This window comes from Oryx dammah, unplaced genomic scaffold (genome assembly GCF_014754425.2).
Source record: "Oryx dammah isolate SB20612 unplaced genomic scaffold, SCBI_Odam_1.1 HiC_scaffold_27, whole genome shotgun sequence".
In the NCBI taxonomy this organism is placed as follows: domain Eukaryota; kingdom Metazoa; phylum Chordata; class Mammalia; order Artiodactyla; family Bovidae; genus Oryx; species Oryx dammah.
The window spans coordinates 818,973-842,020 of record NW_024070211.1 but is presented as its reverse complement, the minus strand read 5'-3'; the positions used below and the strand labels follow the sequence as shown (position 1 = coordinate 842,020).

At 57.7% G+C, this 23,048-nt stretch overlaps 2 protein-coding genes across 2 annotated transcripts in view; both read right to left on the bottom strand.

Annotated features, from left to right (window-relative positions):
* PADI3 (peptidyl arginine deiminase 3) overlaps positions 1-17,004 on the bottom strand; it is a 29,485-nt gene extending 12,481 nt beyond the window's left edge. The window contains exons 1-9 of the mRNA XM_040229403.1: positions 16,906-17,004; positions 9,846-10,026; positions 7,554-7,626; positions 5,324-5,385; positions 4,284-4,401; positions 3,066-3,191; positions 1,543-1,721; positions 1,221-1,324; positions 1,031-1,142 (exon numbers count right to left, since the gene is read on the bottom strand). Of these exons, the coding sequence (XP_040085337.1) occupies positions 1,031-1,142; positions 1,221-1,324; positions 1,543-1,721; positions 3,066-3,191; positions 4,284-4,401; positions 5,324-5,385; positions 7,554-7,626; positions 9,846-10,026; positions 16,906-16,997 (1,047 nt within the window). The 5' untranslated portion in view covers positions 16,998-17,004. The remainder of the gene's footprint in view (positions 1-1,030; positions 1,143-1,220; positions 1,325-1,542; positions 1,722-3,065; positions 3,192-4,283; positions 4,402-5,323; positions 5,386-7,553; positions 7,627-9,845; positions 10,027-16,905) is intronic.
* A 2,334-nt stretch (positions 17,005-19,338) lies between these two features.
* PADI1 (peptidyl arginine deiminase 1) overlaps positions 19,339-23,048 on the bottom strand; it is a 45,158-nt gene continuing 41,448 nt past the window's right edge. The window contains exon 16 of the mRNA XM_040229404.1: positions 19,339-21,270. Within this exon, the coding sequence (XP_040085338.1) occupies positions 21,037-21,270 (234 nt within the window). The 3' untranslated portion in view covers positions 19,339-21,036. The remainder of the gene's footprint in view (positions 21,271-23,048) is intronic.

Genomic DNA, 23,048 nt, shown 5'->3' with positions numbered 1-23,048 from the left:
CCCTGCACTGGCAGGCAGGTTCTCTACTGCTAAAGAGGCCGAGCTGGCGTCTCCTCTGCCCCCTGCACTGGCCGGCAGGTTCTCTACTGCTCAAGAGGCCGAGCTGGCGTCTCCTCTGCCCCCTGCACTGGCAGGCAGGTTCTCTACTGCTAGTGCCACCTGGGAAGCCGTCGCAGAAGCTTGATCCTGGCCAAGGAGAACAGCTGACGCCCCTTCTCACATCTCCCACCTCTGGGCCTTTGCACAGGCCGGTCCCCTGCCAGGACCACCTTCAGTGAGCTCCAGCACCGCCCTTACCAGCTCTGCAGCCCGAGGCATCTTGCCTCACTGAGAGTTCCTTCTTCACTGACAGGGCATTGTCAGGAAGATGAAATGACGCTGGGCACGGCCTGCAGGGAGTGCTCGATAAACCGCACACGTCATTATCCACTCGCCAAATCTGGTCCAGCTCAAATGCCCCCTCCAGGCAGTCCTCCACTGATCTGCTTCACAGACAAGGGTGGTTCCACCTGCCTCCAGGCCCCGCTGGCGCTTTGCCAGCACCCCTGCTTTGTCTTAGTTGGAACAGCGACTTCCGTCCCAATCACTCTCTGCACCAGGGCCTCTCAGCCTCGGCTCTCTTGACACTTGGAGCCAGCTAATTCTTTGTCGTGGGGGCTGTCCTGTGTATTGCAGGATGTTTGGCAGCATCCCTGGGGCAAAAACGACCTTCCATGGAGGATCACTGGTCCAGGCCATTGAGGGCAGGGAGTGGGCGTCCCCACCTCTGCCATCCCACCCGCCCCCCCGGCCCCAGTACCTAGCCCAGATCCTGTGGGTGAATGGATGTCATATTCAACGTCAGTGTGCCTGAGTCTCCAGAAGGTTCTGGAGAGGGGGGAGAGCTCTGGGTCTAGAATTAGAAAGAGCAGGGCCCTGGGGAGGGTGGACGCAGCCCCGGTCCGCCTGGATATTCCCAGCAGCCCCTGCGTTGGAGCTGGCCTGCAGGCTGGGGTCACTCGACGCGCTCACTGCCCAGGGGCTGCGGTACCTGGATCCAGCGGTCGTTACGGTTCTCGGCCTGTGGGCAGACGGTCAGCTTGCAACCGGCCCTTCTGGCCAGCTCTGCCACCGCATCCACGAAGCACGTGTTGTTCCTCACGCTGTGGATGAGCCCAGGGAGAGTGCTCAGGACACAGGCAGACACAGGGGCCAGAGGACACCCCGTGCCCCTGACTCACCGGCACACGTACACCTCCAGGGGCGGCTGGGTGCTGGGCGTCATAATCCAGGGGGCCACTCGGAACACCACGGTGTCGGTGAAGATGGGGGACTCGGAGAAATCCTGCAGGGTGAGACCGGAGGGGAAGAAGGCTGGCCTTGGGGCCCAGTGCTAGCAAGGTGCTAGCTACTTGAGCAAGCTGCTAGCTACTTGAGCAAGCTGCTAGCTCCTTAGTTTCTAGAGAGGCAGCCGCTGGTGGCCAGGATCCTCCACGCTGGGGGCGCCCGCCTCTACTGGGCATGGAGGCCATCGCCCACCCTGTCTGTCCTGGACACCCCTACCTCGTTGGAGTCATCCAGCAGGGTGACGTGGAAGGTGACGAGCCCCGAGAAGCCAGTGTCGGGGAAGGACAGGCCCTCCACAAAGAAGCGCTCCTCGTCCCCGTGGAAGCGGGGCACCTCGTAAGACACCTTGTTCTGGCCCAGCACGTGCAGGTACGCCTCGCAGGAGTCCTCGGGGCCTGGCAGGGGGCAGAAGGGCCTCGCCAGGGGGGCCTGGGGGCAGGAAGCATTGCGCAACCTCCCCGACACAATGGAAGCCACACAACCACCCCCGCTTCTCACCTCCCACTCGCAGAGGAGAGAGACAGAGGCTTAAACCCGAGTGCAGGCAGGTCTGGGTGGGGCAGGGAGAGTGTTCCTAAGGCGGCGCTGAGATCTTTCAGAGGGCAATTTGGTGGTATCTAGCAAAGCAATGTTTACCCCTAACCAGCAAGTCCATGCCCAGGTAGTGTCTTTCCTATAAAATACAAGTGGAAGGTGTTTGCTGATTATTTACTGAACACCTACTATGCACCTAGGAGGTGTGGTTCAGGACTCAGGACACCGCTGTGAGCACGGTCCCTGCCCTCCAGGAACCGAGATTTCTGAAAAATCGAAACACCGCAAAAAACCGTACGTTCATGGGACCAGATCAGTTACAGCACCTCCACGCTTTGCAATATGGCGCGACTGTGGAGGAAGGCAAAGCAGAGCTACACAAACACACAGAGAGACGTGTAGGATGCCTAACTCAGTGAGAGAAACCGTGTGGAAAGCAGAATGCGGACGCGCGCGCGCACACGCACGCGCACACCAAGCATGTTCAGTGCACATAAAAAAATGTCAGCAAGAACACACACGAAGTGGTTAACAGAGGACACATCTTAAGAGTCAGGTTTTGGAGTTGGGTAGAGAGCTCTCATTTTTAACTTTACATACTTCCGTATTTCTAAAATGTGCACATTATTACTTGTGTTGCCCAAAAAGTTACATCTTACAGAAAAACCCAAATACACGTCTGTATTTTTTGAAGGTATTATATATCCTTGCTTGCATCGTGCTAATGACATTGTAGCTAGGTAAAGCAATGGTTTGAGGTTTATCGGGGTGGGCGGGAGACGCAGACTGAACAGAGGCAAGTAGCCAGGGTGTCTGGGACTGGCTTTAAAACCCTTCACCAAACAAGAAAGGATGGATCAAGCAAGGGAAGCAGGAAAGCGACCCTTGTTGGATCTGAGCGCTTGGCATATAGCGGTTCTTCACAGTGTTCTCTCTGCTTCTGGGTATGCTTGAAAGTTTTGATAATCTAAATTTTTAAACGTGCTTAAAATATATTTAAAAATGCATTCATCTGCTAAAACCACCTCGGGCATGGCTGTGCCAGGGACGCCAAGCAACCAGTCATGAAACCCGCGCATCTGATGCTTCTTCCTCTGGGTCCTTAAGGCGGCCCCGGAGCCAGAACAGAGCCTGCACCCCAGCCTGGGTGGGGGAACTGAGCACCCCCCGCCCCCCGGGGCAGGGAAGGAGGGGCATCAACTTACCACAGGCATGGAACACCCGCGCCCGCTTGGCGTCAGCGCTGGAGGTGTGGAGGACGAGTTTGTGGTCATCAAAAAGGGCGTCGGGGCCTTGGGTCCGCAGAATCATCACAGACATGTCTTCCAGGTCTGGGCAGCCAGACAGAGGGCCGCGGCTCAGGAGGCCTCCAGCACCCCAGCCCCTCCCCAGGGCAGAGGGTGCCAAGACCTGGGTCTCTGCCCCAGCTCTGCCCGCCCGGTGGAAATACTGAGAACCACCAAGACCAAAGCAGGAACTTGTCTGTACCCGTGTGACACAGTGAGATGCTTCCTGCCTTCTCTGTGCCTCCGTTTCCTCCTCTGCCCATAGAAATCGAAGTGCAAAGTGGCCAGCCCGCTGCCTGGCCCGGGGCAGGTGTGCAGGAGCAACGTGCAGTGAGAAGGCCGTCTGGGCAGCAGGCGGGTAAGGGCTCTCCTCTCAGGCCCAGTGTCACTCGCTACTGCCCTGGGCTGCCCTGGGCCGGCCCCTCGCTCCCGGGGTCTCAGTGCTCCAGTCTCTGAAATGATGCTGCCAACTTTCAGAGTGGTTTGGGCATCTCGTGGGTGAAGCCCCTGACCCACACCCAGGACATTGCCACGGCAGCCTTCATGGGGCTGTGCACGCGGCTCAGGATGGACTTAGAATGTGGAAAGTGTCTGACTCTTTGCGACCCCATGGACCATACATTCCATCGAATTTTCCAGGCCCCTATGAACTACACAGTCCATGGAGTTCTCCAGGCCAGAACACTGGAGTGGGTAGCCTTTCCCCAGGTCTCCTGCACTGCAGGCGGATATCTCTACCAGCTGAGCCACCAGGGAATGAGGGGCATCTCTGAAATCCAGGCCAGTGACGACAGCGGGAAGGAGGCTGGATTTGGGATTATAGGAACCTTGGACCTGCCGCAGGCTGACTGAGTGACTTCGGGGATCCCCTGACCCCTGAGTGTCAACATCATCATCTCTGAATTTGGGGGAGGCTGCCCTCCTGCGTGGATGCTTGGATGAGAATTTGGGGAAAGGCTCTGACGCAAAGTAGGTGCTCAGCATTAGCACTTTCCAAGCCTGGAGTGGGAGGAAGACGAGGCCGCGCCTCTCCAGAGCTCTGCCCTGGCGGGGTGCCCGCTGGTGATGGGGTGCCCGCTGGTGCTGGGGTGCTGGGGAGGGGCAGGGTGGCTGGGCAGCAGCCCTGGCGCCCCTCACCTTGCAGGCAGCTCACGTGGTGGTCACAGTTGTCCTGGTCGTCAGAGCTCCTACCGTCTCTGTCGCAGTTCACCAGCAGGATGGCTCCGTGCCCGCTGGGTCCCCAGACCCACTGCCGCTGCCGATGGCAAAGCACAGCCAGTGACGGGGGCTCTGGCCAGGACTGCGCCCTGCTCCCCGGCTCCCTCCTGGCCACGTTCCTCACCCCTCCTCTCTTCTCTGCCCTGAGCCAAAAGAGGAGCTCCCGCTGAGGAGCCAGCAGCTCCTACTACTCAAGTTCAAACACAGCCTCTGTGGCATGCCTCCAGCCAGCATCCCCTTTCCCAACAGGCAGCTTTCTGAGGGTGAGGTCCATCTTCCCTCCTTGGCCCCTGCTCCTCCTTCCAGCTGAAACGCCCCGCCTCCTGCAGAACTTTGGAGCCCAGCCCAGGTGGACTTCTCCCTTGCTCACAAAGCCCAACGCGACCTCCTCTGAACTCCCAACATCTTCATTGCCACCACAAGTCAGCCCAAAGTTCTTTTATAGTTTCAGACTTGGTAGGTTTCCTTTTCACATAGATTAGGGGTCCACAGGCTACAAATCTAGCTTACTGCCTATTTTTCTAAACAAAGTTTTATTGGAACACTGTCACATCCTTTTCCCCTCATATTGAGTATACAGCTCTTTCATCCTACACTGGCAGAATCAAACCATTGCAACAGAGACAAGATTGCCTGCCAAGCCTAAAACATTTACTATCTTGCTCTTACAAAAAAAAGAAAAAAAAGTTTGCCAACCCCCAACCTAGATTGAAAATCCAGAAGGACTCGTCTCTACAAAGGGAGACCTAGCCCAGGGCTGGACATGCATGTGGTTAAGATTCTTGATGATGCTTTTTCTGCCAGTGGAAGAAGATCCCCAGCCATTCTTGGGTTGGCTCCACTGGCCTTGACATCAGCTGGGAGGCAGGGGGATGCCTCTAATGACCTCACCCCTTTAACCCAGCCTAGAGCAGCCGCAAACTCCACGCCCTTTCGGGGTCCAGGCCGAGATAGCCTACCTTGTCCACAAAGGCCCTGTCCTGCCTGCCTTCACAGTTCAGGTCACAATCCAGGGTGACATCTGCAACGACAGGGCAGAGGGTGAGTCACGACACGCCTCCCAGGGGCCCAGCGCAGGCCCACGACCTCCGCCTTTTACCCTCAGTCTCAGGGCCCATTCTGGGGCCAGACAAATGGAAGTCATTTCCAAGAGGTGGGAACATTTGGAGCCTCCCTGCCCGGGCTGGGGAAAGAGGCCTTGGGGAAGACACAGGGTCAGAGCAAAACCCAGGTCAGATGCTGTCCCCTCCAGGAAGCCTTCCCTGAACTCTGCCTCTTCTGCCCCCCTGTAGCCCTTACTGTCTGGGGGACACTCTGCCCCGTGCCTGGGTTGCCTGGGACATTCTGGGTCTGTACGAAGCTCCCTCGTCTCCCAGGGATGGGCCAGTGAGCCCGAGCTTTGGTGTCAGACAATCGTGGATCTGGACCTAGGCTCTGACACTTCCCCTCGTATCCCCTCCTCCATCCCACCTTCTCAACCACTCTCCCCAGAAGGTGGGGGAGGTTTTACAGTACACATGAAACCTTCAAGGGAGAGAGAGAAAAAATTGAAATGATTTTTAAATATGTGAAAAGATACTCAACCACCATACAAGAAGGGGATGAGTCTCAGAAATGTAAGGTGGAGCGAAAGGTGTGTACAACGTGACGCCACCCAGAGAGCGCGCCAAGGCAGGCAAAAATAGGTGATAGGATTTGGGTGTGCCTATTCAGATGACAAAACCGTACAGAAAGGAAAGGAAGTGTTTATCACAAGACAGCGGTTACCGTAGGGGAGGGAGCGAGTTATGATCAGAGAGGGGCTTGGGGGTACTTTGGGGTGCTGGTCATGTTCTCTGTTCTATTTCTCAACCTGGGTGATGGCTGCTCAAGGGTCTGCTTTCTAACTGTTCTTGTATCCGCGCCCCCTGCCCCCAACCCCAAGCCAATACACACACACTCATATCGGGTTGGCCTAAAAATTCGTTCAGGTTTTTCCATAAAGTGTTAAGAAAACCAAAACAAACTTTTTTTGCCAAACAAATACATATGTATTTTCCTGTATGTGTATTTTCCAGTAAACAAGGGTGGGTGTGTGTCCGGGGAGGGGGAGGCAGGGAGACCCCCAACCTCAGTCCTAACTAAAGGGAGGCAAAGGAAAGCAGCAATGAGATGCTGACCTCTCTCTCAGGCTGGAAAAACAGGAAAGGCTGGAAATGGACAGTGTTGGCAAGAGACTCCCCTGCGCTGGTGGCAGGTGTAGAAGAAGGTACGGCCTTTCGGGACAGCATCTGGCAGTATCTATCACAGCTGAAACGTTCACTCCCTGTAACTCAGCGGTCCTGCTTCCAAAAACGCCTCCTGCAGGCAGAGCGTTTTCAGCTCTCTTGGTAACTTTCTTGCCCTCCGAAATGGTTGCCCCAGCATGAACCCCACCCCTGGTAGAAGGAGTTTCCGGTCGGGTCCCACATCCTTGGCAGCTGAGTATCTTTTCATTTGGGTTCTGAGCACTAGGATTTTCTCCACTGTGATTTGCTGGTTTCTGTTTTTTGCTTATTTCTATTAATTGTTTGGTTGTTCTTTCTTACTGATCAGTATTCTCCATTACCTGCAAATTCTGATCCAGGCATACGCATTGCAAATTGCTTCTCTATAGTCTGACTTTGTACTTGTCCTCCGTTGTATAGAAGATTTCCATTTCAGTAGAGTCTAATTTACCAATCTTGCCCCCAGTGGCTTGTGCTTTTGTTTTGCCTTGTTAAAGAAAACTTCTGACTACTTTGAAGTTGAAGAGACATTCTCTTCTAAAAGCTTTAAAATGTTGACTTTCACCTGGATGTTTTTTTTCAATTTTATTTTATTTTTAATTGGAGGATGATTACAATATTGTGATGGTCTCTGCCACACATCAGCATGAGTCAGCCAGAGGTATACATCCGTCCCCTCCCTCTTAAACTCGAGTCCTTCCACCTCCCTCTCCATCCACCCCTCTGGCAGTCACAGCACCGGCTTTGGGTTCCCTGCGTCATACAGCAAACCCATCTGAAGTTTGTTTTTGAGGATGGTATAAGGCGGGGATCCACGTTTACTGAGCACCACAGGAGAGCCACATGCGCCTGGGTCTGAGTTCTGCTTCTCTATTTGTCCCACTGGTGTTTATCCAGTCTGGCACCACCTTCACTCTGCCCTTGGCTGAGGCCCCCAACTTACCCACACAGGTGAGGTAGAGCACCGCGTAGGCCAGGGGCGAGGAGTCTCGGCTGGAATGGTAGGAAATTTGAACCTGTAGAGAGATGGGCCCAGGGTCAAGCTGGCTGAAACTAGGAGCCTAGCCTCAGAGCACAGGTCTTGGGGGATCTGGCAAGGAGGGGCGGCGCTCCCAGGAACCTCTGTGCAGCCACCAACCCAGCTCTTCCTTTAGCCTTGTCTGCCACCTATTTTTCCATGCCTCGGTTAGCTCATCTGTAAAATGGGAACAATTTGTGAGGGATTCCATGGAGACCTGCATCCCAGTGCTGCTGCTGACTCCTGTGTGATTTTAGCAAGCCCCTGTTCCCCTCTGGATCTCAATTTTGCCATGGATAAAACGAGGAGCTTCGTGCTGCAACTAAGACCCGGTACAGCCAATAAACCAATACATTAGAAAATAAAATGAAATAAGGAGTTTGCACTGGGCAGGGTGTAGGGACACACTTGTAACTGTGGGATTTGGACAGGCCTTTACTTGAACCCAACGCCTCCGTGTTCTGTGACCTCGGCCGAGGCCCTTCCCCTTTCTGAGCTACCTCAGTTTGCTCCTCTGCAGTATGGGTTTTATACAGGTCCCTACAATCAGAGGACAGTAGTTCAGATTTGAAACAACCCATGGAGGCTGATCTGGTAGGAAATGCCCAAGAAATACCAGCTTTTGTTATGAGAGGGCAGGGGGCGTGGTGGATGAGCTGGTGCAGCGCTCCTGAGTCAGATGGCCTGGGCTGGCAGAGGACACCCTGGGAAAGTTACTGGGCTGTCTGGGTCTCCCTCTCCTCCGCCGTGGATGGCTCTGAGGGACTGATGACAGGTTGTGCGGATTAAAGCCAGAAAGCGTGGGACGTTTGGCACCGTGCCCACAGCACACGCTGGACAGCTGTTAAAGGTGCGGCTGAAGACGGGGATGATGATAAAGCGAACTCCAGGTGGATGCCTCGAAGCCGTTTCACCCTCCGCCCTCCTCCGGGACCCTCCCTCCTGATGCGGTCCCTCAGCTCTCCAGCTCTGATGTCCTGGCTCCCGGGGGGCTCAGGAACTTACCAAGACCCGTCCCTCCTCAGTCCTGAGAGCCCCGAAATCCTGCAGCTGCGAACCCCCGTGTGTCAAGCCCCGCGGGATGCTCGCTTCAGGCACACGGTCCCCCGGACCCTGCACAAAGGCAGGGATGTTCTGATGACCCTCCTCTGTCCCTGTGGTCCTCGGGGACAAGGAATTCAGAGAGCGGCCGCCTCCGCACCGTCTCTGGCTCAGTGCTGGGCGCCCATCGCAGGCCGGCCCACCTTCTCGCCCGGCTCCAGGGGCCTCTGCCCGGACCCTCACCCACGCGGCTACTCACTAATCACGTGACTTCACGTAAGCCACGCCCCTTCTTGGTCTATCTGCCTGTAAAGCAGATTCGTGGAGTTCTGCCGCCCCTGCTGCAGAAACTCCCTGGATGGGCTACCTCGGATCCCTGGGTGGGAAGGACGTGGGGCTGACGGAGGGAGCTTGGCCCCAGGAGTCAGGCAGCTCTGACCGCTGAGCTCTAGCTCCCCCGCTGACCAGCTCTGTGGCCGCGGGGCGTTGCTCTGAACCCTAGTGGCCTCCCCCGAGTACCGCGCGCGAGACCCCGCCTCTGAGGCCGTCGTCAGGGCTGGAGGAGGGCACGCTGCCTAGCACTGGGCGCCCGGTCAGTGCTCCTTGAAGGGCCAGTTTCCCGAAACGGCGCTCCTGACGTGGAGCGGGAGCCTGCCGCCTGCAGGACAGACCTGACTCCCACTGCGCCAAGCTCGCGGACCACCCCATCTCCCCCATTTTTCAAACGCCCCCTGCCCGGAGGCCAGAACACTGCCTCCAGCCCGGCCGTGGTAGACTCGCTCTTGTGGCTGACTGGGCAGAGAGAGGAGAGGAGGGCAGGCACCCTGCCTGAGAAGGGAGTGGGGTCAGGAAGGCGGCGGGTTAGGGAAGGCGAGGCCCTGAGAGAAGGGCCCCTGCGGCAGCCGCTCGCCTCTCCACCTCTGCTTTCTCTCCCCCATCCATAGTAATGGGGACCGCGAATCGACCCTCAGCCACACGTGGGGAAACAGGCTCCGAGAGGCGATGAGAGTGGCCAGCAGACCCACAGTTTGTGTTTGTACGCCGCAGAGCTGGCGGCTCCAGGGCCAGGCTCTTGCTCTCTGGGTTACCCCGCATTCTGGGTAAGAGAGGGCGACCCTCGTGGTGCTGGGTCACGCTGCCACCCCCAGTCACCCCCCGACAAGGGGGCGCGCTCACGTGACTGTCGTTGAGCTCGTTGCTGGGGGAGTTCATGACCACGATGATCTGGGAGCCCACGTCAAAGTGCCACCGCCGGGCATCCACACGCTCCCGGTCCCTCTCCACGCTGGGGCAGATGTAGACGTCCACGCCGGGGGTTCCGTAGACCTCGAACATCTCTGTGCCCTCAGGAACTGACCTGGGAAAGACACAAGCCATGGGAAGTGCTAGAGGGCAGCCCTCACTCAGATGCTTGAACTCTGGCTCGAATGCTTGCTTCCTCCAGGAAGCCTTCCCAGACTACCCCCAGGCTTCTCAGATCCTTCCAGCAAGCTCCTAGGAGTCAAACTTGGACCCCACCCACATATACACGGTCTCATCTTCCCAGGTTCTGTGTTGATTAACATTTCCCTAGTGAGTTCTCCAGGTGTTCATTGTAGGGTTAAAAGGTCCGTGCTGTCCAATGGCCCTGGGACTTCCTTTCAGCCCTAGCTGGTCTGGGCGTCTTGTTTGAAATCAGTCTCCTCCGTAGGGTGCCTATGAACCTGCGGAAAGAAGCACCCACTGCCCCAGAGCCTTCAAGCCAGCTGGAGCGCTGAGGACAGCCCTGCCCAGGGCAAAAGATGGGTCAGGAGGCAGTGGGATCACACAGGGAGAGGCCTCTGTGGGGAGAGGACCCGGAAGGCTTCCTGGAGGGAGCGGCACACACGCCCAGCGGGGGGACTCTGAGCTCTTGCTCTGTGCCAGCCATATTCAAGTTTCATTACGTGCATTGACATGTAATCCATTTAAAAAACCCAGGGAGGTACTATTATCTCCCATTTTACAGACAGGAAAACTGAGGTTATAGTAACCTGTCCGAGGTCATGGAGCTAGTAGGTGGCAGGACTGGAATCCACATCCAGGCCTCCTGGCTCTTGAGTCCACATTCTTATCCAGGTGTAATGACAACAGAAGTCGAAACCCCCAGGGCCCCTCCCTGCACAATTAGCATGGGGGGCTTGACTACACCTTCCCAAATATCGCCTCATCTAATCTTCTGCACAGTCCCATTTAATGTGGGGAAACCGAGGCTCAGGATGGGCGAGGGGCCTGCCCAAGCTGCACTGTGGCCACAGTCCCTGCTCCGCCCCAGGCCCTCTCCCTTCTCTGCTTCCACATGGAGGAGAGCAGGCCTCCTTCACTCCTCGCTGGCTTGATTCTGGCACTTATCAGCCAGCTTCCCTTTATAGAAAGAGAAATATACAGAGCCCAGACTGGACTCCATCACCGGCTCTCTCTCCAGGGCTCAGCCTGCTGGGCGTCCTCACCAGGTAGGAGGAGCTGACACACCTGTGTCTCCTCCCAGGCAGGGCTGCCAGGTTTAATAAAATATAGCACATGCAGTCAGACTCGAATTTCAGGTAACCAGCAAACAGTTATCTTAGCATAAGTATACCCTGTGCAGTATTTGGGACATCCCTCGACTAAAAAATTACTCATTGTTTGTTTGGACCTCCAGTTTAACTGAGTGTCCTGGGTTTTATCTGGTAACTTACTCCCAAAGCTTGAGCTCTATTCTGCTGTGCCCTGGGTCTGTGAGCCAGACCGTCGGGGGACAGGGAGAGCCTGCAGTGAGAGGCGTGGGGACACAGAGACAGAGAGACAGATACGGAAGCCAGAGAGACAAAGACTCACGCAGCTGGACCCGGGTGTGAAGGGCCCCCAGCGGCCCCCCACAACCCAGGTTCTCCTCGGGCCCCAGGCCTCCCCAGCTAGAGCGGCACACCTTGGGTGGTCCTTCAGACATGACGACCACCCAGTTCCCAGGCTGCAGACTCTGGTTTGGGGTATTTCAGCCCAGCTCTCCTGTACCTTCCCAGCCCAGGCCCCATGTGAGCCTCCAGGGGGCCCCCAGATGAAGACGGAAGCAGCTCTGTGCAGGAGGGTCCCAAAGAAGCCAGGGGCTCAGGGGTGCCAGGACCAGGGTCAGGACACAGGTTCTAGACCAGGCCAGGCTGCCCTACAGCCAAGTGGCCTGGAACAGCTCACCTGGCCCTGTAGCCTCGCCTTTAAAGTGGGGTAATGACACCCACTGGGCCAACCGCAGGCAACCATGAGGCTCAAACACGATTAACAGATGGGGCAGTCTTGGAAAACCACTGGCCAGGAATGGGGATGGGGTTATTAAGGTAAATTAGGACATAGGAAGCAGGCGTATGGGAGCAGGCTGAGGCTGGGACTGGGGCGTCGGGGGAAGCTTCACGGAGGAAGGAGTGAACTAAGGGCAAGGAGGAGACACAGCTAAAGGGAAGGGGTTTCCAAGTGGAGGTTTCGGAGGTCAAGGGCAAACTCAGGCTGCAACGAGCTTGTCATTTCATTCCTATGTAATGGGTTCTAGCAGTGGTTCCTGAGTATGAGGGCGACCTGCAGAGCCGTGGTGAGGTGGCTAAGCCCGAGGGCTCTGGGGCCAGGTCGCCTGGGTTCAAATCCAGCTCCACTGCTCACTAGCTGCCTGGCCTTGACCTCTCTGCGCCTCTGTGTCGGCATCGATGAAGTGGGGGTGATGAGCAGATGAAAGCAGTGTTTGTATGATGAACAGAATGAGCAAAAGTTGAAGGCCCCTGCACCCGTGTTGTTATTTCCCTGCTGCAGAAACTGAGGCCCAGAAGAGATCGGACTAGAAGGCAGTGCCCCGGACCCCCGGTTCAGGGTTTATACCCCTCCCCCCCACAGCTGTGTGTTAGGAAGACTGAAGTGGTGGCTGCTGGGGGAAGCCCTGCGGCAGGATGGGAGGGTCTGAGCTCCCCGGTGCCCTGAGGGCACAGGAGGTGGCCCGAGGCTCACTAGGATGAAGTCCCGCCTCCGGTCAGGCTGCCCTGAGCACAGCCTGCTGCTCCAGATGGCACCCCAGCCCAGCCCTGGGCACACGCAACTGGGGGCTGTGCCCTCCCCCGCATGCAGGACCGTCCAAGACCCTCTCCATCACCAAGTCCTCTCAGGCAGCTGCAGGACTCCACAGCCTAGGAGCTGGTGCATGCTGGGGAAAACATGGTGGAATGACCCACAGTTCTGGTTTGCCAGGGACCAGGACATTTCCTGGGGCGCAGGCCATTCAGTACTAAGACCTAGAAAGTCTTAGGCAAACAAGGACCACTGGTCACCCTCACGGCATCAGCCTCAGACCTACTTGTTGAAAATGCTGATTCCAGAACCATAAGCTCTGCATGCAGAGCTATTTTAAAGCAACTGATGTCCAGTGAAGTCTGAGGATATGGCTAAGGAGGGCTGTCTCAGAAATGCTGGGCCCTGCTGCCCCACCCAGGGGGCATGGTGGGACGCAGCGTGAGCTCACGCACTCCTGGGCGTCCAGACAGCTCAGGTCTGCCTTTCGATTCTTCCACCCTTTCAGCGGCGAGGATGATGGTGACAGTGATGATGCAGACAGCAAGCCACTGGATGTCAGTACTACTCCCCCACCTTACAGGTAAGAAAAGGGAGGCTCAGAGATGACAGGTGACTTGCTCAAGGCCACACAGCTGGTGAGGGACAGAGTCAGGACTCCAGCCAGCTCTGTCCCCACTCCCTTGTAAACCCAAACCCACCCTCTCCCTCCCAGCTCTTAGGACCTCCACCTCTGGGAAAACAAAACTAGACATTTTAGAGCCGGGAAACTGATGGGAAAGGTTCTCTGTGGCTGAGAACAGAAAGGTTGACGAGATGACCTCCAAGGTCCCCAACGAGCTGGCCCATGGCAGCAGGGGAGACCAAGGCCCAGAGCGCTCAGGGTGCCAGCTGTCGCTCTCTGTTCGGTGAGGTCCCAGATTCCCAGCCCCACCAGCCTCACCAGAAGATCGTGGTCCAGGAACTCACTGCCCTTTCTTATTCCTCCGTCTTCCTGCCCCTGGAAAAAGGCAGCCGCACACACCCCTTTTACAAAGTCCAGGTAGTTGAGAGTTAAAGGTGCGTCTGCCTCCCAGACTCTGCTCTCCGCACAGGCAGGCCAGAGCTGTACACCAAACAGAATTTGGTGGAGACCAAGGGGAGCTGCTTTGCCAAACCAAGGAGGAGGCTCAGAAGCCTCCGTGAGCAGAGCCTGAAACCCACTCTTTGATGCCAACCTCTCTGGGGCACGCATGTGGAAACTGAGTTCCAGCAAGGAGCAGAAGTGTGCTCACGGTGACATAGCAAGGCTGACGGAGCCAGGGTCAGCACTCAGGGCTCCTGCCCAGGCGCCCCAGCCTCTTCGTTCTGTAAGGCCGCCTCTGCTGAGCACGCGGTGAGCTGTCTGCCCTTCCAACTGGGGACGGCGTTCTCAATCCTGGCTGCAAGCCCGTGCGTGGCTCATCACGTCTGTGTATTACCCCTCTCCCTAAGAATCCCTAACAGGGAGAGCAAAACCCCTTTACCAAGCCCGGGCCACCTCCAACTCAGCGGAAAGAAGGAAGACAGGGTTTGACCTGCTAGTGATTAGAGATCCCCAGGGGTCTTGCTCATCCTGCAGGGCTCTTCCTCCAGGGAGCCTGTTCTGACTGCTCAGCCTGTGATAATTTCTCTTTTCTCCTCTCCTCCTTCTCCCAGCAGGGGTCAGAGGTTATTTCCCTGCCATCTTGTGGATGGTTTGGGGAGACTCGAGGCTGTCTAGAGAGCCAGGAAAGATGGTTAAAATGATGATGGTGGTGGTGATAATGGCAGCAGTTACCATAATTGAATGTTCACATGCCAGGCACCGCCTACGTGCCCTACATGCATGACCTCAATCGTCCCAACAGCCCTTTGAAGTGAAGGCCGCAGTGCTCGGACTGCATTCTGGCCCTGCCTCCCCTCCCTGGCTGTGTAACAGGGGGCAAATGACGCAGCCTCTCTGTGCCTCAGTTTCCTCATCTCTGAGATGGGCAGGAAGACAGTACCCACCTCACAGAATGGTTGGAGTAATAGTCAGTGTTAGTCACACACACTCTAGGGCAAGTGACAGGCATGCGGGCTCTAGGCATCACTGCTGATATAATTTCGACCTTCATTCTACCGATGAAGAAAGAGTGACGTGGGAGGTTAAGTGACTTTCCCAAGGTCAGACAGCTCTCAGGAGGCAGAGCCAAGACCGACCACACGTCCACCGCCTCACTCCTGTTGGCCCACAGTCTGGGCACCCAGGACTGCCGAATCATAGCATCTCCGAGTCAGAAGGGACTTTAGAAGTAATCTGGTCCGGCTTGCTTGCAAGACAAGAATCTTTCCCGCAGCACCCCTGCGAGGTGGTCCAGCCTCGGCTAGAATTTCAGGACAGGGTTCTCAGAGGTCAGAGACCACGTCTGCTTGTTCTCCACTGTGTCCCCATGCCTGGCACACACTAGACCCCGAAGGAATGTCAATACCTGATGAGTGTGCAGAGGAACAGACTGGAAGCTGCCCCCCATCCCCGAGACGGGCTGGTCACTGGAGGCCCGAGAGTCTCTCAGTTGAGGCAGAGGCTCCCCCCCACCCCGTGGCTGTCCCACCCACAGCCTCCTCTGGGAACCCCAAGGATGGCCTGTCTATCCACATCACCCCAAGACACGCTGCCTCTGCCACTCACGATCCAAGGCCATCCTCCATCCTCTAGAAAGTTCTGCAGGGGAGGAGCCAGTCCCAGGCTTACTTCGGCAGGTCAAATAAGAGACACAGCTGCCCGACGGGCATGGGGTAGGCAGGGCAGGTGAGTCACCCCCACGGGTATGCAGAGCTGGGGGAGGCGGCGGCGCCAGCTGGCACGGGCACCCCTCCTCCTCATCTGGGGCTTCTCTCTGTGTCGGGAGCAACGAAGTCCTCACTGCCCACCCACCCTCAGCCTGCCGCAGACCAGCGCCTCGGCTCCTCTCCTCTAGTGCCTGGGACCAACCCTGTCTCTGTTTCTAAGTTAACTCCAGTTTTTAAAGCCCTGGTTTAAAATGCTGGTTCTCAGGTTGGGGTGACCTTCCCTCCAGGGCACACTGGGCGATGTCCAGAGGTGTTTTTGGCGATCACAAGTGAGGGGTGATCACTGGCATCTGCTGAGCAGGGGCCAGAGACACACTGCGTAACATCTCCCAGGGCACAGGCTGGCCCCTCAGCAAGCAGTGACCGTGCCGACAGTGCTGAGAAACGCAGGCTCGTCTCAGGAGAACGCGGAGAGCTTCGCGATGGGAAGCCCACGGTGCGGGCTTCTCCACTCCTACCCCCAGAGTACCTGCCTTCCCCGCTCAGCCTTGGACCTAGGACCCCTGAGGACGCCTTAAGTAAAGTAGCCGGCTTCCTGGTGGTTCCCAGCGCCCAGCTCCTGAAACCCTGCCCGAACTCTCCTTTTCTTTCATGGGGACAGAGAGAAGACGGGGTCCTCCCTCCAGCCTCTGGCTTTACGGCCACGGCCACGGCGGTAGCAGGGGCGTAAAGCGCGGGTGCTGCTCTGTAAGCGGCAGGTGGCGGAAAGCAGAGAACACGGCCTCGCGCGGCTTTGAGCGCCGGACCTGCCACTCTGTAGCTGTGTGGCTGAGCCAGGCTTGCTCTGCCTGTCGCTCCATTTCCACATTCACCACACAAAAGAAAGCTAGTTATAAACCCAGCCCCTCGGGTTGTTGTGAAAGGCAAGTTTGGGAGTTCAAGTTCAAGGATTAAGTTCAAGAGGCTTGTCAAGCTCTTAGAACAGTGCTTGGCACAGAGTAAGTGCTCTGTTGAGTGTAAGTGATTTCTTTTTTTTTTAAAGGACTGATCCCCAGTTTGCAGAGCTCATAAGCTGGGGATGTGGGCACCCCTCCTCCTAGTCTTGTGTGCCCAGTGAGACCCCCAGCCCAGCCTGCAGGATTGTCAGGAAAGGGCCAAGTGCCCAGCAGCCTCTGAGGCCCTGAACCAGAGCTGCAGGGCCTTTCCCCCCATTTCACTCCCCCACACTTCACGCCCCCTGGCCGGGGTCTTGAAGAAGCCCGGCTGAGAAAGGCAAAGACCTCTTTCCATGCCTGGTTGCTGTTCCAAGGCCAAGACTCAGGAGAGGGCAGCCAAGACAGGAAGCGCCCCAGACGGCCTGCAGGGAGAGCCCAGGGTCGGCACCAGGGGCCCGCAGCGCCCACCCCCAGGCTTTGGCTCTTACCCATAAATGTCCACCAGGGTCTCGACTCCAGCCACACACACAGCACTGGTAGGGTGTTCGAGGGACACGCGCACAATCCTCTGCAGAGACATGCTGGCCTCCACCTGGGCTTGAGCCTAGGATGCCCCTTGGCATGTGGTTTAAAAGACCCTGGCCCCACCCCATCAGCCCCAGGTGCTAGCTCATTGGCTCCAGCCCCAGAAGCCCAGCCCCTTCCCCGAGCCACGAGCTCAGGATTGAGGAGAAGAAGCCAGGAGTTTGCATATGACCCTATGGCTCTCACCCAGGCCCACAGATAGTTAATTTCTCACTTTAAGGGGAGAACATTAAGTCCCTTAGGTACCTGGCCAGGGCACCAGGACCCTGGAGAGGTCACAGGTGCAGGGTGTTGATCAGGGGACCGTTCTTGATTTCCACTCTCAGCCTCTTCACCCTCTTTTTCTGTCTGTCTTTTCAGAGACAAGATGTTGTCAGTGGGGAGCTTCTCTGCCATGCTGGGAAAACTGGTGAAAATGCAGATCCGCAGGTCCAGCCTCCAACTTGATGAGCAGCCTGGCCCCTGGAGTCTTTGTTTTGCACCACTTTTCAAGTCTTTATTGAATCTGTTACAATATTGCTCTGCTTTATGTTTTGGTTTTCTGATCGTGAGGCATGTGCAAACTTAGCTCCCCAACTAGGGGTCAGACCTGCACCCTCTGCCCCAGAAGGTGAAGTCTCAACCACCAGACCCCCAGGGAAGTCCCCCAGAATTTTTGTTTTTTTACAAGCAGCCCTATTTCTGAACTGAACTGAACTATAGCATGTCAAGGCATTTCGAGGAACACCAGTCTTTTTCTTAAGAGCATGGATTTTTCAGGCTGGATTGCCGCCCTGCCGCAATTACTTCCTGACTGACCAGGGGCAAGTCATTTAATTGCTCTGTGCCGCAATTTGGCATCTGAAACATGGTCATTGTGAGGGTTAATGGGGACAATGTGAGAAGAGCTCTAGTGTGGAGCTCAGCATTATTTTATCATGGGTGTTGTTGTTATTGTTATTATTATTATTAGATGCCAAAAGCTTCTGGAAACACTCTCTGGCCAGGAGGAGCTTAGAAGGTCAGAGCAGGAAGGCTCCCGCTTGTCAGGTGGGGAGCCAGACCAGGGAGGGCGTTTGGCCGCCTGACACAGTGGGAGCAAGGTCTCTGGGAGAGGAGTCTTGGGCTTGGACCCAGGCTCCGCCGGGTGCCGGCTGTGCGGCCCTGGGGCTTTGTCCCCCCGCGGTGCCCTCATCCGTGGACGGTGCGGCTAGGCACCACCCCAGCAGAGATAATAGCGGACACACCCTGCCCAGGGAGGCCCAGAAGGTGCTGAACAGAGGTTTCCTCCCTCCTCCCTGGTGATGCTAACAGTTTGGGGCAGGGTGGGGACAGGATCTGATCCCCAGAGTCCCTGGCTGGGGTGTTTGCACAAGTTCTGGGATCTCAGCAAGTCTAAGACTGGCGCTCCGGTGCCCAGCTAGGTCTGCAGAGGGTGTTCTTCGCAAGGAGAGATGCTGGGTCCAGTGACAGCTTCGCCTTTTGGGGTGTAAAATGGCTTGGGGGCTGAGCCTGCTCTGGGCAGCGGTCAGAGCTCAGGAGGAAACGCCAGGCAGGGGCCTTAGCCTGCCTGTGGACACAGTTGGGAAACAGACGCACAAACCAGGGCATCTCTCTGGGCCTGGCCTGCCGTGCGGGGACAGGACCAGCCTCCTGCTCAGAGCCCCGGAGCTGTGTACGTGGAGGTGGACCCCTGCTTCCCCTCTCCCCAGAGAACGCATGCCAGCTTTTAGAAAGAGATTTGTATTTAGTCAGACTAAAGTGTCCATGACTGAGAGACAGCCACTTTTTGCTTTTTAGTCCACAACAAACCTCAAAGAAGGTGAATGAGTGAGCGAGTGTCAAAGGAGCATTTCAAGGCAGCAGGATGTAGGATATCTTCAGGCCTCTGAAATCAGACCACTGAGGCCAGGTAGCTTAGTAGGTTTTCAGGCAAGAATGAAAGGGAATTACAATGGCCTGTGGCCCTGAACATCAGTCCTGCTGGGGACTGTCCCACTCTGTGGACAGGACCGCCCGCCCCGCGGGCCCGCCCGAGGAAGCAGACAACCCAGGGAAGGGAGAGGGATGAAGAGATAGGATCCACCCTCCTCTGATAACCATCTTAGCAAAGCAGGAAGCCTCACAACGGACATATGCCAACCATTCTGCTGTGTCAGCCTGCCTGCCTGGCACTGGGGCTTCTCCGCTGGGTAGGAGCTGCCCGTGGCCAGTGGAAGTTGAGCCCAGGAGCTGGATAGCATAGTGGGTGGAACTGAAAACAGCCCTCCCCGCCCCCGCCCACAACTTCCACCATACTGACTTCCCCCGCCTCCTGCTCACGGCCCAGAGAACAGAAGCAGAGACAGGCCCAGGAAGACATGCGTGTTGACATTTTTATTCATCAGAAGGAAGGTGACCGGTCACCTGGAACATTCTCAGAGGGAACATCGGCCCCACCCCAGCGCAGCAGCCGTTCCAGAGCTCCCGGCCCCCAGCGCCCTCCGGAAGGCCCGCCCCGCCCTACCCGTCCCTCGTAATGCCCACTCCCCTCCCACCCGTGGCCCTTTCCCCGGAACCCTGGCTGCACACTTTTGGGAGCTGAAGAGCCCCCTTCCCCTCTTGGCTCAGCCCGGGGGCATCAGGATGGTGAGTGGAAGGCGCCCAGGTTAGACCAGCGCGTGCAAATGTTGTTCCACGAGCCTCCTGGAGGGGGAGGAGCCAGGCACAGCACCCGGCCCCCGAAACCAGAGCTGCTCCGTTTTCATCAATTTCACAGGCCAGTGTCTGTGGTCGCCTCTGATGGCCAAGTGTCCGCGGCTAAGAGGGTTTAAAGGGCAGGAGGCTCGGTCTGAGTCTCAGCGGGAACCAGGGGCTCAGAGCTTCGGAGCTGGCCCCAAGGACTGGGGGGACGAAGGCAAGTGGGTTCCCCCCTGCCCCTGCTTGTCGGGGGAGGCCCCCAGCCCTGTACGCCGCCCGCTTGCCTGTGCCCATCTCGGTACCTCACCCGGGACCAGGCTGCCAGCTCCCCGTGGAAGCTCTGCCTTCCCTCCTGGGGGTGGGGGGCCACACAGGGGCCTTCCTCACAGGGGGAACCCAAGCCGCACGCCGGATGGCAGAGCTGCTGGGAGAGAATGGGCGAGCCTTCACCCCCACTGCCTGCAGAGCGGAGGGGAATAATTAAGGGCTATTAAAGGAAATTAAACCGCACCCGCAGAGATAACCTAATGGTCCCTCCCACCCTCTCTGACATCTGGGCCTCCCCTCCTTGTTGGGTCTGGATCAGCCAGGCCTCATCGCACCCAGAGCCCAGACTTCAAAGCCTGGGAGGCCACGGGGGGCGGAAGTGGGTCCCCCTCGCGCCCCGCCTGCCTCCTCACTCTGGCCTCTTAGTGTTGTCTGAGCCAGATAATTAAAGGCTTTCCAAACAGGAAACAAGCACCCTTCTGAGGATGGAGGCAGGCATTAACAGGGGTTTTGATGCCTTTTCTTTTTAAAACAGGCCCCCGGACACCAAGTTTTCCTGTCCTGATTTGTCTATGTAAATATGGCTGAGGGGTGCCGGGAGGTTACAGCCTGGGGGTCCGCTGCAGGAGACAGTAGCTGGTAAAGGAAAGAGGGGGCCCAAAGCCCCCTTCCTGGTCTTACTCGAGTCACAGGTGGCCTAGAGACCCAGGGCCCAGGCCCTGTGGGCCCCATTCTTGGTGCAAACACGGAGGGAATCATCTCAGAATGGAGGGGGGCAACTGGAGCCGGGGCACCCGCCGAGGGCACGCGTGGACATGCGCGGCCACCCCGGACCGTGCTCAGGCTGCTGACGGTCTCCAGAGCCTCTGGGAGCCATGGGTGGGGAAGAGGCGAGGGGGCAAGGAGGGCCATCCTTCTCGAGCTGAGTGTGCTGTGACCCTCCCTGTTTCCTGGTACCCGTGGCGACCAGCACGCTTGGGGGCGCTTGAGGGAGGTGCGCACGGCCCCCCGAGGATGGCGGCCAGGTGAAGGCTTTTCACGTTGGCTGGCTTCCCTGGCGGGGGGCCGGGAGGACGCCGGGCGGCCGGGAGGACGCCGGGCGGGCCGGCTCAGGGCACCACGTGCCACCACTTGAAGGGGAAGGGCCTCCGGCGCACGTTGGTGCCGCAGTGGATCTCCCCGAGCAGCTTGTGGTAGGATAAGTAGTCGTCGATGAAGACGCAGCGGAGGCCCAGCGGCTCCAGCAGGGACCGCACCTTCTCCTCCAGGCAGCAGCGGCCGTTGATGACGGGCCCGAAGGGCTTGGGGATGCCCAGGTGCCTGCCTAAGACCACCATGTTCACCTGCAAAGGGGGCGAGAGAGAGGCCTCGCTGCCGGGGCCGTGCTACACCTGGGGCCCTTCTTGGTCCAGGGTCGGGCAGACCCACCCCCAGGGCCTGCTCATCTCCTCTCTCATCCCTGGGCACCAAGCGTGGCCCTCGGAACTAGGGCCTCTGGAAGCAGCAAAGATACAGATTCATATTTGGAAGAGAGTGTTGATAACAGGCAGGGCTTGGGATTTCCCTGGCGGCCCCGTGGTTAAGGTTCTGCACTGTCGTGTAAGGGGCGTGGGTTTGATCCCTGGCCAGGGAACTAAGATCCCGCATACCATGCGGCATGGCCAAAAATTAAAAAGTAATAATAATAACAGGCAGGGCTGTCAGTAACATACGTGGTAACATCACATCAGTAAAAGCCACCCTTCCTCTAACACTTTCCTCACATCAGAAGATTAGGTGACAGCTCTGTTAGAGCAAGACTTCACCGTCATCTGCCAGAAAACTCGTCGAGCAAAAGTGCCCGTCTACAGGTGCACGGGTCACAGCTGTGGAGCGTCTGTGCAGAACACACCTGCTCCGCGGTTCCTGGAGCCCTGATCGTGGTTACCGTCTCCCGAGCATACGCCAGCTGCCAGGTATAGCACCAGAAACCGCACAGCCTCGCTGTGAGGCCACGCCTTGGACAGGTCACATAGCTTAATAAGGGCACACAACCAGAGGGCAGGGAGACGGACCTGTGACTCAGGCCTGACTCACGCCTGTGCCGCGCTCCCTTTCCTCTGCCAAAGCGCAGCGCTGCGGCTGCCAGGGGCGCTCGGGTGGGGGGAAAGGGGGCAGCTGTGTTTGTCTCCCTGGAGGGGCCGTAATGAGGGGAAGGGAAATCTGCCCGTTGCAGGCAGCCAAGGCTTCTCAGAGGTAGCGTCTGGCCCCAGCGGCAGGCCCGAGGAGCTGTCCGTGGTGTTCAGAGGGGACACTGGCTCGCTGGGTCCTCTCGGGGTCGGGTGGGCGGTCTGGCATGCGCCTCGCCCCTGGCGCCACTCCCTCCAGCCTGCCCTGCAGGGCTACCCGCCGCCAGGACCGACGTGGAGCTCGGAGGTCCAGTGGTATCAGTCTCATGGCCTTGCCGTGCGCTGCCTCACCGCCCGCTAACGGGCTGGAACATCAGCGATAGAAGGGGGGCACGCGGAGGGGCACAGGGCGGGGGGGGGGCCGGGGGTGGCATTCAGGGCTGTGGCCAGCCCGGCCCTGCTCCCCGAGGACTCGGGGACAGCAGGCCGATCCATCTGCTCCCTGGAGACCCCAGGCAATGACCTGCTCCAACAGCCTCTCTCCGCATCTGACGAACGGGGGGTTAACCGAGCGTTCCCTGAGAGTCCTCCAGTGAGGACACCCCGGGATCCTCTAGCTGGGCCTGCCCTGAAGGCGGGAGACTCCCATAAAGGGCGGTGTTTCGGGGAGGGGGCTCCCAGCAGGTGTGGACAAGGCCGCAGCCCAGAGAGGGTAACCACGGCCGTGGGCCCCCAGCCTCAGCAGAGCCGCAGCCAGGCCGACCTCCGGGGCTGTGACGCCTGGTGCAGCAGCGTTAGCCACAAGTGGTGCTGACTGAGTAGAACCTTGCTCTTCAGTCGCACTGGCCACATTTGAAGCGCTCAGAAGCCACACGTGGCGGCTTCCACATTATACTGGTGTAAAAGGCTTCTGTCGTCCGAGAAGGTTCTGACAGCGCCGCCTCAGAGCAGCGGTTCTCAGCCGGGCCGACGTTACCTTTCAGAGTGCTTTGCAGCCATCCTACGATGCACAG